Genomic DNA, 17,680 nt, shown 5'->3' on the forward strand with positions numbered 1-17,680 from the left:
ATTGTAATTCTATTGAAATGATAAAGCCAAACAAAATATCACCGTAAAAATATCAAGCAAACTATTACTCTTTTTATGTCCAAAGAGTAATAAAATAATTTAAATTCTAACTATAATACATTATTGGGTTCATATGATTAACTACTTTCAATAACTTTAAACCGATAGTAATTCAAAAAATCCAATCAATTAAATTTATACTTTAGCACTACTACATAATGAAAATACAAAATTATTAAATATTACAAAAAATATTTTAAAAACAGAAAGAATATTATTTATTTTGTAAGGTAATTGGTGATAAAGAAAAATTCAAAAATTCTACAAACTCTAACTTATAACACATTGTTCAATTAGTTCAGATACAATATATAATAATCTACCAGTTATTGGCTAATTCTTGAAATTTGTTCTACCAATAAACTACCTAAAACGAAAACAACAAAGATATTACATATACATAACTTTAAACAAGATAATTGAATGGTTATCCAAAGATCTCTCTCGCACCTAATAGCAATAGAAAGAAAAAGGGGAGAAAAGAAAAAGGGGAGAAAAGAATCACATCTTTGCCAATTTACACACTCGTGCTTTGGCTATTCTTGGTAGGTTTTGCTCTTCCTTCTTTTCATTCATACAATTGCTTGGCTTTCACGGAACAACAAGAACAAAAAAAGCCTTCACAGAGATCAGATTGATTCCATCGCGTGTGTAACCGCAATGCGCAATTGGGAGAACCCGGTTATGCTTGCGTGTAACACGGCTTCAAAGAAAAATCTACATTCTTGCATTGTCCTCATCATCATCTTCATCACCTTGTTATGTCCGGTCGTAATGTCTCAATTGGTTGTGCCAGATTCAGACGCAGATTGTCTCTTGAGATTCAAAGATACATTAGCAAATGGTTCGGTGTTTTTTAGTTGGGATCCATCAACATCACCATGTCAAGGAAACGACGCAAATTGGTACGGTCTTCTTTGTAGCAATTACGTTTGGGGGATACAACTCGAGGGACTCGGCTTAACCGGGAAACTAGACCTCGACCCATTGGTTCCTATGAAGACTCTACGAACCATAAGCTTCATGAACAATGAATTCGACGGACCAATGCCTCAGATTAATAGGCTTACTTCGCTGAGATCCTTGTATTTGTCTAATAACCGGTTTTCGGGGGAGATACCTGCTCTTGCATTTCAAGATATGCCACATTTGAAGAAGATTTTGCTGGCTAATAACGCCTTCCGTGGCACAATTCCTTCTTCTTTAGCTTCTTTGCCAAGGCTTGTAGAGGTGAGGCTAAATGGTAATCAGTTTCAAGGACAAATACCACATTTCAAACAGAAGGATCTTAAGTTAGCTAGCTTTGAGAACAATGACCTCGCTGGACCGATACCTGAAAGCCTCCAAAACATGGACCCAGGCTCTTTTGCAGGTACATTTCATTGTTCTGTATTAATGGTGTCGGCTCATGGAATAGAAGCCACATAAACGGCTGGTTAGGGAAAATATATATGATTTCTTAAAATTTTCATAATATATTCTCATTGTTTATATATTTTTCTATATTAGCTTAGGGCTCTAAACAAATTTGGCAATATGCAATAGATACATACAATAAAATGAATCTGGATCCATTATTCATTTCTGATAAGATTTTTTTTTTGCTTAACATGAATACTTTTTATGTTTTGCAGGTAACAAAGATTTGTGTGGTCCTCCCTTAAGTCCATGTTCTGATTCCTCTCCAATAGCTCCTGTTGATCCAAGATCAAGTCCTAGTCCTCCTCTTAGTCCTCCCCAGGGGAGCAGCAACACTGGCTCCTTGAGCACTATAGCGATCATTATGATTGTTCTTGGCATACTACTAGTGATCATCGCGCTTGTGTTCTGTTTCATTCAGTCAAGAAGAAGAAGAAATTTCTTGTATTCTTCCTCTGGTAAGGAAAGTGTAGAGAGCTACACTTATCATGAACCAGTGGTTAGGACCAATAAACCCGCGGAATCTCTTGTGAATCACGCAAGGAGAAGATCAACGGCTGATCCAGGAGGCAGGCTTCTGTTTGTGCGGGACAACGTTCCAAGATTTGGTCTTCAAGATCTTCTTAAAGCTTCAGCTGAAGTTCTTGGTAGTGGAACTTTTGGTGCTTCATACAAAGCAGCAATATCTAGCGGACAAACATTGGTCGTGAAGAGGTATAAACACATGAACAATGTTGGAAGAGATGAGTTTCATGAGCATATGAGAAGGTTAGGGAGGTTAAACCATCCGAATCTATTGCCTCTCGTTGCTTACTATTACCGGAGAGAAGAGAAGCTTTTAGTCACTCAGTTTATGCCTAATAATAGCTTGGCAAGCCATCTTCATAGTATGTTTAAACATTACATTACTCATTTCAAAAACTTCCATCTCAATATACCAGTTTATTATACTAACGATTTGGATTCTATGTTCTTTGTTTTTGCAGCTAATCATTCAGCGGATCAACCTGGATTAAATTGGATCACACGTTTAAAGATCATAAAAGGAGTTGGAAAGGGTTTATATTACTTGTTCAACGAGTTACCAACATTAACGATTCCTCATGGTCATATAAAGTCATCAAATGTGGTCTTAGATGAATCATTCGAGCCATTGCTAACAGATTACGCTCTAAGACCGGTGATGGGCTCAGAGCACGCACATAACTTCATGACTGCATACAAAACACCAGAGTATGGACCAGCGAAAGGACAAGTCTTAACAAAGAAGACGGATGTTTGGTGTCTCGGTGTGTTGATATTGGAGGTTTTGACAGGGAGATTCCCTGAGAATTACTTATCGCAAAGTTATGATCCAAACATGAGTCTTGTGACTTGGGTTAGTGACATGGTTAAGGAGAAGAAAACATGTGACGTGTTTGACAAGGAAATGGACGGGAAGAAGAATTGTAAAGGGGAAATGATTAATTTGTTGAAAATAGGGTTGAAATGTTGTGAGGAGAAAGAAGAGAGGAGGATGGAGATGAGAGAAGCTGTGGAGATGATTGAGATGTTGAGAGAAGGAGAATCTGATGATGAGTTTGGTTCTATGGATCATCGAGTGAATAATGATTTATATTCTTCCATGTTGTGGGACGATGATGACTCGTTGAATCGATGAGTTTTCGAGCATTTTATTTCTAGGAATCATTTGAAAATGTATAAAAGTGCCGTGGTAGCTTCACCGGAGAGAAGAAAAGAAGAACATATAGATTGATTGTTCTTCTTTCTGTTGTTAGTGCAGATTATCAAGAAAAATGTATGAGCAGTTAATGGACCAACAAATATGTATATAGTTTGTATCTGTATATCACCATCGTTGTCAGCTTTAGTATTCATCATAAACTGAACTTTTATAGCATCATCATCAGCTTTAGTGCTTTTTCTTTGGTCCTAGCGATTAGCATTTGTGGAGTGATCGTTCTTTCTCTCAAAAGGTTAGACTTTCACAACTGTTTCTCAGAAAAATGAGATGTGTACTAGAAACATTTAAAATATTTTCACAACTGTTTCTCAGAAAAATGAGATGTGTACTAGAAACATTTAAAATATTTATGTAAAAAAGGGTTTTGAATTTGAGATTAGGATGTTTATAATCAAAAGAAAAGTGCTGATAAAAAAATAAATCTCGTGTTAACACTAGATATGTTATGAAAGGGAAAAACAGTTCGAGCGTTCTAGATCAAACATATCATGCAGATCAAATATAACATGTGCAGAATCAAGCGGATTATGCAAAAGAAATTAACCAGATCAAACAATATTATAGTTTTGAATGATAAAAGAGTTCAAATAAACAACTTATATGTTTAAATAATAAAATTACAATAAAATATATCAAACATATAATATAGAAATATAATACATACACAACAATAAATCTTACACTAAAAGCATGTTATGCAATTTTAAAATTAAATATGAAAACAATAAAATTTAATGAAATATATATATATATATATATATATCTTCCACTAGTATACATATTAAATTATATTATTATACTTTTCATAATATATATTATAGTTAACATATATTATATAAATATAATAATTTTAATAAATGTAAAATTATATGAAAAATAGAAAGATAATATCTTATTTACATGTTACTGTTCTAAAACCATTTTTCTACCATTTTAAAATCAAAATATGAAAACATTAGAATTTAACAAAATACACATATTTTCCATTAGTATACATATTTAAAATACATTACTATATATTTGCATAATACTTATTATAAATATAATGATTTAAATAAATGTAAAAAATATTTGTCAAAATAAAAATAAAAATAAGTAGAGAATAATATTTTGTATTGTTAAAATTGTAAATAAAATAAAAATTATTTATAAAAATAGATAAATTCTAAAGTTCAATGTTTGTAATTTGTAAAAAATCGTTTATTGGTCAAAAAAGAAAAAAATCATATCAACATCAACAAATGTTTGTTGGTGATATCTGCATGCAGATCTCCCGCTTTTTCCACCAAAAAAACAAAAAATATTAAGCTGCATGCAAATTTCCTGCTAACTACTTTTTAAAAACAGAAAAATACGAATGGTAGTTTTGGACAGGAGAACTGCACATGTGGATGAACTGTTTTTCTCCTAGTACATCATTCGAACACACAATGGGGTTGATTGGTAGTATTTAATTATATGTGTTTTGGACCGTCATTTTTCTTTCTAAAGTAATTTTTCAAAATTTAATTATATGTGTTTTGGACCGTCATTTTTCTTTCTAAAGTAATTTTTCAAAACAATCATGCTTTACATTTTAAAAGTAAAGCTACAACAAAAAAGTTAGAAAATAAAATATATAAGCTTTCAAAATCAATTTTCTATAGCTTTTATTAAGTGTTTTGAAAATAAATCTACAGTAAAAAAATTAAAAACAAAGCAAAAAACTCACAATTTATTTTCAAAAACAAAAAATCTAAAGTTACAGCACCTATCAATCAACCTCAATATCTCATCTTTAAAAGACGATTTGTATGACGTTTATTCAGATATTAAGGTTATGATTGATGAACACTAGAGTAAATAATAAAAAATAAAGTAGAGTAACTGGGATAAAAAGTTACAGAGTAAATAAATGATAAAGTAAAATATACATGTCACATCTGGCGTTAGGGCTGGGCGTTCGGGTACCCATTCGGGTTTCGGTTCAGTCCATTCGGGTTTCGGGTTTTCGGGATCAAAAATTTCAGCCCCATTCGGATATTTCTAAATTTCGGTTCGGGTTCGGTTCGGATCTTTGCGGGTTCGGTTCGGGTTCGGATAACCCACTTAAAATGTTTTTAAATTTTCAAAATTCATTATATACTTTAAATTTTCAAAATTTATAAGAAAGATAATATATTACATATAAAGTTTCATAACATATATGTCAAAATACCTTAATTTAACATATAAATTGGTTTTCTTTGAATATTTAGATAAAGAATCAATAGATATTTAACTATTTTTGGTGTTTTCAGTATATTTTAGCTATTTTAAACATTTACTTTTGACTATTTGCATATATTTTTGAGTATTTTGGAAAACTTAAAGGTATCTTATATATTTTTAATATTTTTAATATTTTTAAAACCCAAAATACTTCGGTTCGGATCGGGTTCGGTTTCGGTTCTTTAAATACCGAAATTTTGAACTCATTCGAATATTTAATCAATTTCGGTTCGGGTTCAGTGCTACTTTTTCGGATCGGATTCGGATTTTTTGCCCAGCTCTATCTGGCGTTATTTGATTTACTTAAAAGGTAGGCTACTTTCCCTTTGATTACACAGTGACGAGAGTAAACATATTAAAAAAAACTATTAAACATTTTAATCTGATTCGTTTACACAGTGGTTTAACCCAGAGTAAGACTTATTTCGCCAATATATTATCGCTATTGTTGACATACAATCACACTCTAAGAGCATCTCTAATAAGTCCCCTCATTTTTAATAGGGTCCACCCTTAAATTAAAGGGATGAAGGGATGGTTTTCCAACAATCACCCTCAAATTTACCTTTAGAAAATTCACAATTTACACTTTAGTCCTAAATACTATTAATAATTAACAATAATCATTAAACTTTCAAAAATAAAAATAACATACTATTTGAATCATATTAAAATAAAATATTTTTGAGAAAAAAATAAATATATAATTAAATATAACTATAAGTAGTATAAAAATGTTAATAAAATAATTTTAATCCAGATAGTTTTAAGAAAATATAACGAAAAATACTAAAATATGATATATAAAAAGTTATTCATGCTATTGTCAAACATATATAATTGTATGGACTGAAGTGAAAAGTAAATAGTGTTTTAAGGGCCTCAACAGTACCCCCTCAAATTTGAGGGTCTACTGTTCACCCCTTTATAATTTGAGGGGATAAAGATCTGTTAGAATGCAAAAGCTTTCAAAAAATAAGGGGATAAGAGTCTGTTGGAGATGCTCTAAGACCAAATACAATGGTTTTGTATATTCAAGACATTCATTTTTCATTTTAACTATCAACATCATCTTCTTTTTCTTCCACTTCATTACTTAACATCCGCTTCATTTTTAATCTCTACAATAGTTTTGTTTAATAAAATTCAACATCCCACTTATTAATTTTATAAAATATATCTACATATTAACATAAACAATAAATTACAATCAAATTAAAATAAATAAATTTTAAAAATGTTTTTTTTTATATTTTTGCATGTAATAAAAATTAGATTAGTTTACTAAAAATAATAGAATTATGTATTAATTTTTTTATCCAAATTAATTAAAACAAATTTCTATTTGTAGAATATGAAAGATAATTATTTTGATATAAAATAAAATTAAATCAATTTATTTATAAAAAACTAATGACCAACAATTAGGAAGATAAAAAATATCAAATATATCATTCTTTCTCTTCTTTCTCATTGACCAATTGACATATGTTACTTGTGGATCTCATTGTTTGTGTTTCTAACATATTGAAAAGTTTCAGCTCAGTTGAATCCACATAAACATTTTAATTTTTTCAACAAATTTATCATAGAAGTTCAACAGTTGAACTAAAATTCAACGGTCCCATTGCATATAGTCCAAGTCCAAGGAGAACCTCCTAAAGGTCAACGCCCATCGCAACATTTTCCTATATCTTATACACGTGTTGGCAAAAAGGCATAACTGCTATTTAATTTCATGTGTTGTCAAACTGGATAACAAAGTTTGACAACCAAATTATTTACAAAAATCAATAAAAAATAAAATGTTTTTCAAGTTTTGTAATTTTTGTGCTTTTTTCAGTCATCACAACAAATAAGAGAATATACTTTGAATAATTTTATATTTAGTTTTAAATTAAATATTTGAAAGTTAAACTGTCAAACTTTAGAACACTCTGTAAACAAAATCCTATATCCTTTAGAGGAAAAAAAATCCTATATTTTATGCCAATAAAGAAATAAGTTAAACTAAATACTTTTTCAATTATGTAATTTTCTGTGTTTTTCTTATAAGCACCCTATTTACATAAATATCAAGCAGAGCTGTTAAATAGTTTTTTTTTCTTTTGAGGGAAAAAAACGGAAGGCTCTAGATAGATGACACTAAAATGCTTGTTAAAAAAAAAAGATGACACTAAAATGCACTAACTCACAAGAAACAAAACAGTTTCAGTATTTTTTCAAAAAAAAAATGGTTTCAATAAATACAATTATCAATTTCAATATACTTTATTTTCTTATAATTGGCTAAACCCCCAAAATTATTGTGAAATGATGTTCTAAATTCTTTTTAAATGTCATCTTCACATTTACTTTTTCAAATTGTATAGAGCTTCCAACATAGCCTGCATTGCCGGAAAAAAAAGAACAGAAGTACATGGGGCTACATTGTAAAAGAAGACATCAATTTTTACAGGCCCAACTCTTAGCCCAAAAACAATTGCACAGCTGTTAATGTATAATATTTATACTTTCTAAAAAATAGCCAGCCGAAACACCACGCTCCGGCACCTCTCGCTCAAAAAACCCCCTTCTGCTGCTGCAAATCGACTCCTATTTTGTCCTCAAAATCTTTTCCCCCAAATTTATTTTTACCCGCGAAAATTAGGTTTTGCGCGATTTTATTTTCCTTTATTCAAAATTTTAAAAACTCCGAGGAAACTCCCAGATCTCCCTCTCTCTATATCTCTCTAGGGTTTTCTCTCTCTCCTCTCTCTTTCACGCTGAGGATGGATGCGGCGGCGACGAATCTCGAATCCGTCGAAGCGACTCCGGCAACTAAACAAAATAGCGATGCAGAGGAGAACGGAGAGGGAGAATCCGCCGCACCTCCTCCGCCACCACCGTCGAAGAAGCCGCGATTCGACGAGGAAGTGAACAGAGTGGCCGAGATCGTGCTCGTCTTATCCGCACTGCGGAGGATCCGAGGAGGGAAGCCCCCGACGGAACTGGAGATTGAGCTGATGGTCGAAGCTAAATCGAAGCTGGTGGACATGTGTCAAGAGTTTTCTCCCAAGGACATCGTCGGTAGGGATGCTGTCGGAGCTGTGATTGAAGATCTGGGTTTGAATTGTAAGCTCAAGGATCAGAGATTAGGGTTCCGAGCTCCCAAGTTAACCATCTCCGAGAAGCTATCTCTTGGCAAGAGAAAGGTTTGTGCTTTCAAGCAAAAGTTGCCTCCTTTATTTGATTAAAGACTTTGTTTTTTTTTGTCCCTAATGTTTGGTCTATAGATGGAAGAAGGGAAGAAGAGCACAGTAGCAGCATCCACTACCTATACATCACCAGGTCATTTAACTCCGGGTATGACTTGGCTATACTTATATAACCATCTTTACTTAATGACAATCTATCATTCATTGTATATTCTTTTTGTTTGTTGCAGCAAGTAATGTTTCTATGGGACATCAGTGGGTTAATAATAACGAAATGAAGGTATCCGGTAGTGCTGTTAATGCAAGTGGAACCCATTTCGCTAAGGATGCATCAGCGATAAGACCACAGTTTAAGCCGGATGTGCATACTCAGGCACCAGGTAATTTGACCTTATCCCCTTTTTGTTTTCCAAGGAGGGGGAATATATCATCAACTCCAAGAATTAGCTCCAACTTTGTCTTGGATTTGTTGGTTGATTTGCTATTGTTGTTATTATTATTAGTCTACAAACTTGGTCTTGAATTTAATAACCTAACCCTCCAGTTTTCAGTGTTTTTAAGTTTTGTTGTCTGTAGAAAAGCTTACTTGGGCTTTTATGCCTTTGCGTATCTTTTCTCTGACTCTGTTTATCGTTTCTGCTGTGCTCTTTGAGAATTTGAAACGTGTGTTAGGTTTTCATTTTCTGTCGAATTTGAGCTGTCATGTCATTTATTTTTTTGGTTGATTGTGGATAAGTGTATCAGTAAACTATTATTTCTTCTTGTGAAGCAGCAGTTCCTGCTGGAAATTATTATGGGAATGCTGCACCTTGGTCTGCCCAACCTCATCCCAGTTCCTCCACCATATCATTTGGAACTCCATCAGAGAGCAAAGTTCATGTTCCGAGTTCTTCAAGAGTCACAGATCCGAGCTTTAGACCATTCATGCCTCAAACTCAGCCAGGTGCATTCCCAGGGATGAAAGGAGTGACTTATGGTCAGACCTCTGCACCTTTTGGAAACAACCACCATGCTGAAATCGCTAAGATTGTCCACAAGGTTCTGCAACCGCGGGCGAAACAGAATCTCTTGTGGAATCCACCTTCAAGAGAGTATATGAGCAAAGCAATGGCATGCCAGATGTGCCAAGGAACCATTAACGAAGTAGAGACACTGCTGATTTGTGATGCCTGTGAAAAGGGATATCACTTGAAATGTCTACAAGCTAACAATATAAAAGGTGTTCCTAAATCTGAATGGCATTGCTCAAGATGTGTGCAGTTGTACAGCGGCAAGTCTTTTCCTCCTAAATATGGTCGTGTAATGAGAAGCGCCACTACAGCGAAAATGTCTTCTAGTACAGGTGAAGTTCAGTCACCCGCGGAGAAGGTGGTTGGTAAAATCAACCTAAAGGTTAATAAAGAGGCAATGCCACGTCCTGAGACAGCAAAACCAACTGTAGTTTCAGCTACGGATCGAACAGTTGAAGCTGAAGGTGCAACAGCTGTAAGTCAAACAGTTAAAGCTGAAAATGCAGCAGCTGTAAGTCAAACGGTTGAAGCTGAAGATGCAGCAGCTATAAGTGAAAGGGTTGAAGCTGAAGATGCAGCACCTGTAAGTCAAACGGTTGAAGCTGAAGATGCAGCGGCTATAAGTGAAAGGGTTGAAGCTGAAGATGCAGCACCTGTAAGCCAAACGGTTGAAGCTGAAGTTGCAGCGGCTATAAGTGAAAGGGTTGAAGCTGAAGATGCATCTATGAATCAAGGAGTTGATACTAATGATGAATCACAAGGTTCTGTAGGAAACGAAGTTGAGGGTGATGATCCTTCAGAACAGGTACCTCAATCAGAGACTCCTACTAATCCTCCAAAACAAGAGAACAAAGAAGATCCAAGCAAAGATGTTACTGAAGGATCCGTTTCAGCCAGTGGCCAAGATAAAGACCTGAAGATCACCGTGGAACCATCATCACAAGAGGAGAATTCAGCATCTCAACCAGACAACTCACCATCCCAGCCTCCTTTGCAGCCCAACACAGATCATTCCCAACAAGAGAACACAACACCGAATGTCGAAGAGGCTTTACAGAATGTCACAGAAAATCCAGAGGAAAACTGAAGCTGTGAATGGTTGAGACAAAAGTTTCAAAGATGAGCATCCACTCTGTCCAGGTAGCCTCTTTGTTCTTCTAGTGTATTATTGTAAGTTATCATAAGTGCTGATGTCTTTAATCTACCTTTAGGGTTGATTACTAGATCTTTGTTCCATGTTGTTTCAAACTTTCTGAGCTAAACTAGTTATTGAATTAGGTATAATTTTGTAATTTAGCTTGAACATTTTTTATAAGTACTTTATTTTAGTTTGAACCTACAATAACACGAACTCTGTAACAATAGCAACAAATTGATATATCAAACGCACATACAAAATGAATTACAGTGAAGGAAAGAAAAGAATTTGAAAGAGATATAGGGGCCAAAACATTCTTATAATCTCATAAAAGAGATTCAAGAAATCCCAATGGTCTTGCCCAGAAGCCAGAGAACAAAAGAGTTGAAGTCCAAAAACTGTATGAAGTGTACCTCTATCAAGTGTAAACCCATACACAGTGATTCCTACTCTGTTATTCTCAAAATAACTCACTACAGGAGGAAAAAAACAATCCAACCAGTCTTAGTAAGTACCAAGTAGAGCCCATGAAGATAGAAAAGCATTGCAGAAGACTTTTGTTCCACCAAGAGTTTGTCGGTTCTGGAAAGAGACGACTGAAAACATATGCAGGAATGATGTTACTATCTAGGAACATAAGGGTAATTTATTTTCGAGTAAGAATGTCTAACATCTTCCTATTTATCTTCAAATTTGTTTTCAAATTCCTTTTCTTTTAAGAATCGATTTTTCATTAAAAAAGTCTTCGAATGATATTTTTGAATATGTATAATATCTTCAAAGAATTTAATTAAGCTTATGAGTCTTGATAAGATATTGCCTTACATAAAATTTCTGAAAATTTCATAATATGTATTTAAAATACATTTTAAATGTGTATTTAGTAAAACCTTCATGAATATATATTAATAAATACTTTATTGAATATGAGTTATATATATTTACTAAAATATTTTTAACTATGTATAACATTGTCCTAAAATATTCGGAAGACCTTCGTAATTTTTTATATCTATATAAAGATATCATAAATATTTAAAGAATTTTCATAATTTTTTGAGATATGTTATATTTGAGTAATATTTTCCTAAATAAATTAAATTAGTAAGATGACATACACATTTAAGAAGAGACATTTAAGAAGAGTTTCTTAAATATACGTATAAGTTACATTCAAAAAGTTTATTTATACATTTATAAAAACATTTCTACATTTGGAATTTTTGTTTTTATAAATTGAGGAAGACATCAGACAAGTTCAAGAATGTTTTCTAAACTCAAATTTAGAAGATATCATGTATATTTGGTCTTCCTAAATTTTTTTAAGGAAATATTGTTTTCCAGAAAAAAACGTAAAAAGGTTTTGAAATAAAAAAAATTGTAAACAAAAAGTTTTGAAAAACTGAAAATAGATATCTATTAAGCCTCCTCCTTGAATTTTTATTTATTTATTGTCGAATTAAGAATTAATTAAAATTATAAGTGCCAAGAGAATTGTCATTTAAACCTCTTTGATCACTTTGACATTTTGGTATTATATTGAAAACAAAAATTTAAAAAGAGGCTATTTATAAGATTTGCCCCAAATATTATCATGAAAATTATTCTTAAAATGGTCGATAAAATATCAACTTCGAAACTTAAGTCTCTTCAGTCCAAGAAACTTGAGTCTCCCCTCAATGCCAAATAAAGTTATAAAACAAGTTTTTGAAAGTTAAAAGAAAAACAAAAGCTGGGGACAAATCATAAGTTTCTTCCACACTATTGTGACATGCAGATGAACGCTTTCACTTCTTCAACCGCAACTTCCCAATAAAGAATATCTTCATTTATGAAGTTGAGCCTTGCTCAAATTCAGGCTTTGGAAACCCGCGAACTGGAGTAGGCGGCCTCTCGCTGTCCACCTATACAACAATACTTAAACTCAGCAACCGAAACATGTTTCATCATATGATCTATACATTTTGACATGGTAGAGAAACCTAGTGTGGTCCAAAGGTCTTACCTCAATCCATGCTTTATCCGGAAGGTTTTCTTCAGGTGAGATGGGAGGTGGAAGAGGATGAATCAACTTAGGAACAACGTCTAAATTTCTACCAATAACCAATATTGCTCCAGCATTTTTGAATATTCCTGTTTGCCAAGAGAGACTAATACATTTTCAAAACGATGTTTGTATTGTTTTCAATATATATAAACAAAAGAAAAGATTTACCGCAGTAGTTTGTAGCAGAAAAAACAGTAATGAGCTTTCCTTTTGCAAATCTTTCGAAACCATCAAGTACACACTCGTGCCCTCTTAAAATCAAATCTATGCCATTTCTCTCACAAAATGCATTGACTCTATCAGGCTGCATATACGTATATCAAGACACCATGCCTTAGTGACCGAGCTTGAAATGTTATTAATTACTAAAGGAGATAGACAACTAAAGAAAAGAACGACTTTTACCCCAAAAGAGACAATATTGGGTCCTCTTTTATTTGTTCCTATGCCCAAAATGGTATCATGCGCTGTAGGATCAGACCTGTTTATATATGTAGAAGACATATATATAATGTTACTGAAGCTTGGAAAATTAGTAAGAATTAAAGAAAAGTGGATGTTATTTTATTTTACCATAATAAGTCTTTCATAACTTTATAATTATATTCGCAATCAATATCAACGGGCCTCTTCATATTTGCAATCTGTTCCACTGTGAATACTGAGGAACCAATCCCACCGTGTACACAGAAAATCTTCTTCTCAATTAGGGCAGCAAGGGGAAGATGAGTGAAAAAATCATTAATCAACTTAAATGCACGATTCCCATCGTTCAACTCCTGGCGATTTGCATAGAAAAAGATTATCATTACTTCATTAGTCAAGAACAAGTAGAAAATATATATTCTGTGAACAGATAGACAGACACGTACTATTCTTTCTATGCATTCGTTGAAAAAGCCATACACTCTATTCGTCGTTTCAGCCTCATGATTTCCACGGATCAAATGGATGTTCTTTGGATACTCAACCTGCACAAAAGACACATATACACATCTTTGAAGATAATAACAATAATAATAAATTAGAGCTATTTATCAATAGATGATTTATATAAACTATCTCGCCTTCAAAGCAAGCAGCAATATTATGGTCTCCAAGCTGTGTTTTCCTCGGTCAACATAATCTCCCAAAAACAAATAGTCAATATACCTGAAGGCACATTATATATATACACAATTGTTCAGTGACTTTTCATGAGCAAAACTCTTTCATAATGAGTTAGAAAGACATCCTTGGTATTGAACTTACGAGATATCTCCTTGCCTTGAAGGATATCCATACTCATAAAATAGCCGCATCAGATCACCGAATTGACCATGGAGATCTCCAAAGACTTTAATTGGAGCATTTAACTGCAACACTGTTGGCTCTTGCTCGATGATTTGCTTCGCAGCGAAGCACAGCTCAGCCAATTCAGGGAAGCTCAAGAAGAACTTTCTATCGACAGGAGGTTCCCAAGTTTGAGGTCTTAACAAGGTTGAGATGACCTAACATCAACAAATTAAGTAAGTGCATGAAGTATGTGAAGATGTAGATAACTTGTTTTTTTCATACCTTGTTAACCAAGTCTTGTAACTTCTCTCTCGAGAAACTTGGCTTATAACTATCGTTCATTTCACTCGCAGGTGGCCTTGGAGTCTCCGGCGAACTACCCAATAAAGTAAAAAAGAAGGATTTGTAAAGTCAAATTATGCATAGACTAAAAGGGGGTAAAAAGTTCAGATAGATGACCTCCCCAAATAGGATGGGACTGTTGGTCCAGAACTTAAAAGTTCTCCAGAGACTAGTAAATCGTCGAGTAATACACCTACACAAAAATAAAATGGTAAAGAAAATGAAATCTGTAAAATTACCAATGCTAAGGTATATGCAAAAAAAGTGTCAAAAATAATTACCTTCTCTAAGCCCACCATACACATATATACGGTTGCCAACCGATTCAGCAGCATGGAGACTACGTCGCATAAGTTCATTCGAAGTATCAATCCATACACCAGTAGAAGTATCAAGCACTACAAAAAAAACAAACAGAGTATGATTCATACTTTTTTTCTTTCAAAGGAAGAGAACTCAGCAATTAACCATTGGGTAAAGGTCCCAAAAAGATTGGAAAACAAATACACAAAAGCAAAACTTAACATGGAATATAAAAAAAAACTAGTTAGATATTACCTGAAACAGCTTTTTCAGCATCTACTTGGCGAGTATTACTCAGCACACCCCCAATGACATGCAATCGTGGATTTAGAAAAACCTGTTAAAAAAGAGACGACGATTGTATTAGTAGTATTTTTCTACAAATGATATAGAACTACAACATGCAGTGAATAAAGTCTGTCATGCATCTCATTTCATGTCGGTAGGCAATAACAGTCATCTCTTTTAAGACTAGAGATAATTCTTTTACGCAATTAAGATACTTTCCCCTTTTAATTCATTTTGTAAACATAGATAGTGATATGTGTGTGTATTGCAAGTGGTGTGGCAAGATTCTGGTTCTGACCGCTGCATGTTGGTATCTCTTGGAAAGATCTAAGCCTGGACTACGAGTCCACACCCAAAAGCCACTACTGCTAAGTGATTCCAGCCTGTAAGCATCTCCCAGTGGCTGCAAAGGCAAACATTAGGGTAAATGTATATGGCATAATTCATAGAGAGAAACTAGAAAGAAAAAAAAGAAATTTACAAGAAAAGTTATAGCGCTTGACGTTTAATTTGGACTTTTTGCCCTAATAAACTTGTATTATCTTTACACAGGAGAAGAAAATATACCATCCCATGTTGGTCCCTTCCGCCGTATAGCACAAAATAACGACGATCTCTAGTACTAGCAGAAGCATACCTTAATAAAAATATTAAACAATGAAGAAGAGTTAACGCAAAACCAAAATGATTGACAGCAGTTATTTCAGTTAAAATCAACCAAATTTACTAACACTCTCCCAGGAGGCAGATCCCCATTTGGGTACAATCTTTCCCACACATTTGGTTTCGTAGTCGTACTCAATGCCCATGTATCGGCGAGAACCAAATTTCCTTAAGACAAAACAAACAAACTTGTGTTAAGGATCAATGTTTAGACATTTTCACACACAAAAAATAGAATAATCATTAACCAAATGCAATATTGTTATGAGAGGATTAATATATATACAGAGTAACGCTAACAAATCCGATTTAAAAACTCCACTAATTGGTATGTTAATTAAAATTTGTTTGAGAAATTTCCTCTCTAAGAGGGAAACATAAATATAGAGTGATGCTAACAAATGCGATTAAAAGGCTCCACTGATTGGCATGTTAATGACTTGCTACTCATGCTTGTCCTACGTATACCAATGTCAAACCAAAGTGGAACGAATACATAGACATTTCGTACCGTTTTTCCCACCGAATATAACAAGCTTTTCCCCAGCTAAACCCATTACATGGCCATAGCGAGGACCTGGAGCCATACCCTCTTCAACCACCACCCTGAACAATGTACATTAAATTAACGCGAAGACATTTCATTGATAGAAGGTACGCATATATATCTCAGAGAAATACATAAACAACACCATACTTTTTCCATTTGAACGTTTCACCACTCATGTCAAGGACATGGAGATCTCCGTTACAAATGCCTGATGGACCCATTCCACCCTGCCAACGAAAACAATATCCGATCCTCACGTGTCAGTCAGATACATATATGGTCTAGACTCTAGATGAAATAATCAACGACCTAACCAAGGAAAATCTTTTAATGATCATTTCAATCACCTGAATAAGGACACCATCGCCACATGAGACGGCTGCATGATTAGTCCTAGGAGAGGGAGGCTCACCTTCTGGATAAAGCCTGCACAATCAATGATCATTACATCATTAATCAAATGATTTATAGATCTACAACAAAAAAAAACCTTAAGCAAAACAAGTTAACATCTGAAAATGAGAGATACATCAATGTCCTCAGTTACCTTTTCCATTTCTTGGTTAAGGAATTGAGACAGTATACTGAATTGGTTAAACATGGTAAACCTGGAACAAAAAAAATCAATCACGTCCCAGAAACGTTACGAAATCCAAAACCCTAACAATTTTGAAAACCCTAGAATTAGGGAGTAAATGAAAGACATACTGTTATCGGATACACCGCTCGGGACTGAAGTAAACCCGCCGAAAAGGATTAGGTGATGAGAAACAGCCGTGAGTGTATGACCACATCTTGGTCCTGGTAACTCTTCTTGGGTGCTGAACAAGGTCTGCGTCGTACTCGTTGTGTAAGGAGGAGGGGGAAACTGCCATAAGTTCAAATTATCCATGGGAATAGCGTTGAATTACAGATTGAGAGATATAAATTATGCGGCTGCGGAAGACGGTGTCGAAATCCTATCGGGTTCATCTCCATTTTATAGCTCAGTTTAATTTTGTTTTTGTTTCGAGTCTCCTTTTGGTTTGGTAAGCAAATAATGATGTTTGTAGTCAGACAGATGTCTTGGATGTGTTTCCTCCCAGCGATGGTGTCTTAACGGCAAAGTGATAAATGATAATTACGAAACTGCCCATTATTTAGCCTTTGGCTGGCTTGTTGCCCATATGCTGGTCGTTATTCAACATTTTTGTCTCAAGGAGAAAATGGTCTTTCAGAATTACCACTTTAAAAGTCAGCGGCACATTTCTCTTCTTTAGACAAACATTTGTAGTTTTCCTTTGAGAAAACAGTATGAATTAATTTTAGGGAATATCAAAAAATATAATAAATATCTACTTAAAATATTTTGACCATAATATTTATGTATTGAGTTAATTTGCTCAACAACCAAA

At 33.9% G+C, this 17,680-nt stretch overlaps 3 protein-coding genes across 4 annotated transcripts; 2 read left to right on the plus strand and 1 right to left on the minus strand.

Moving 5' to 3' along the window:
* Positions 1–498: 498 nt before the first annotated feature.
* Positions 499–3,368, plus strand: LOC108860933 (pollen receptor-like kinase 5). The gene is made up of 3 exons (XM_018634773.2): positions 499–1,432; positions 1,695–2,366; positions 2,466–3,368. The coding sequence occupies exons 1-3, from the start codon at positions 721–723 to the stop codon at positions 3,137–3,139; spliced, it is 2,058 nt and encodes a 685-aa protein (XP_018490275.1). The 5' UTR covers positions 499–720; the 3' UTR covers positions 3,140–3,368.
* Positions 3,369–7,998: 4,630 nt separating this feature from the next.
* LOC108863483 (PHD finger protein At3g20280) lies at positions 7,999–11,025 on the plus strand. 2 transcript variants are annotated; one of them, XM_018637920.2, is made up of 4 exons: positions 7,999–8,667; positions 8,749–8,818; positions 8,901–9,050; positions 9,443–11,025. In XM_018637920.2, exons 1-4 carry the CDS (start codon positions 8,245–8,247, stop codon positions 10,765–10,767), a joined length of 1,968 nt encoding a protein of 655 aa, XP_018493422.1. In that variant the 5' UTR covers positions 7,999–8,244; the 3' UTR covers positions 10,768–11,025. The 2 variants fall into 2 exon arrangements, with proteins under 2 accessions (XP_018493422.1, XP_018493423.1); XM_018637921.2 differs by having other exon boundaries at positions 9,446–11,025.
* Positions 11,026–12,647: 1,622 nt separating this feature from the next.
* Positions 12,648–17,178, minus strand: LOC108860436 (serine/threonine-protein phosphatase BSL1 homolog). Its single transcript, XM_056985839.1, has 19 exons — positions 16,995–17,178; positions 16,834–16,894; positions 16,634–16,712; positions 16,434–16,513; positions 16,248–16,342; positions 15,805–15,904; positions 15,641–15,710; positions 15,372–15,476; positions 15,041–15,122; positions 14,764–14,880; positions 14,600–14,675; positions 14,423–14,516; positions 14,117–14,355; positions 13,933–14,017; positions 13,439–13,836; positions 13,271–13,346; positions 13,034–13,169; positions 12,788–12,951; positions 12,648–12,722 (listed from the first exon to the last, which is right to left on the minus strand). The coding sequence occupies exons 1-19, from the start codon at positions 17,176–17,178 to the stop codon at positions 12,648–12,650; spliced, it is 2,316 nt and encodes a 771-aa protein (XP_056841819.1).
* Positions 17,179–17,680: the final 502 nt, after the last annotated feature.

The sequence above is a fragment of the Raphanus sativus genome, chromosome 5 (genome assembly GCF_000801105.2).
Source record: "Raphanus sativus cultivar WK10039 chromosome 5, ASM80110v3, whole genome shotgun sequence".
NCBI classification, from domain to species: Eukaryota; Viridiplantae; Streptophyta; class Magnoliopsida; order Brassicales; family Brassicaceae; genus Raphanus; species Raphanus sativus.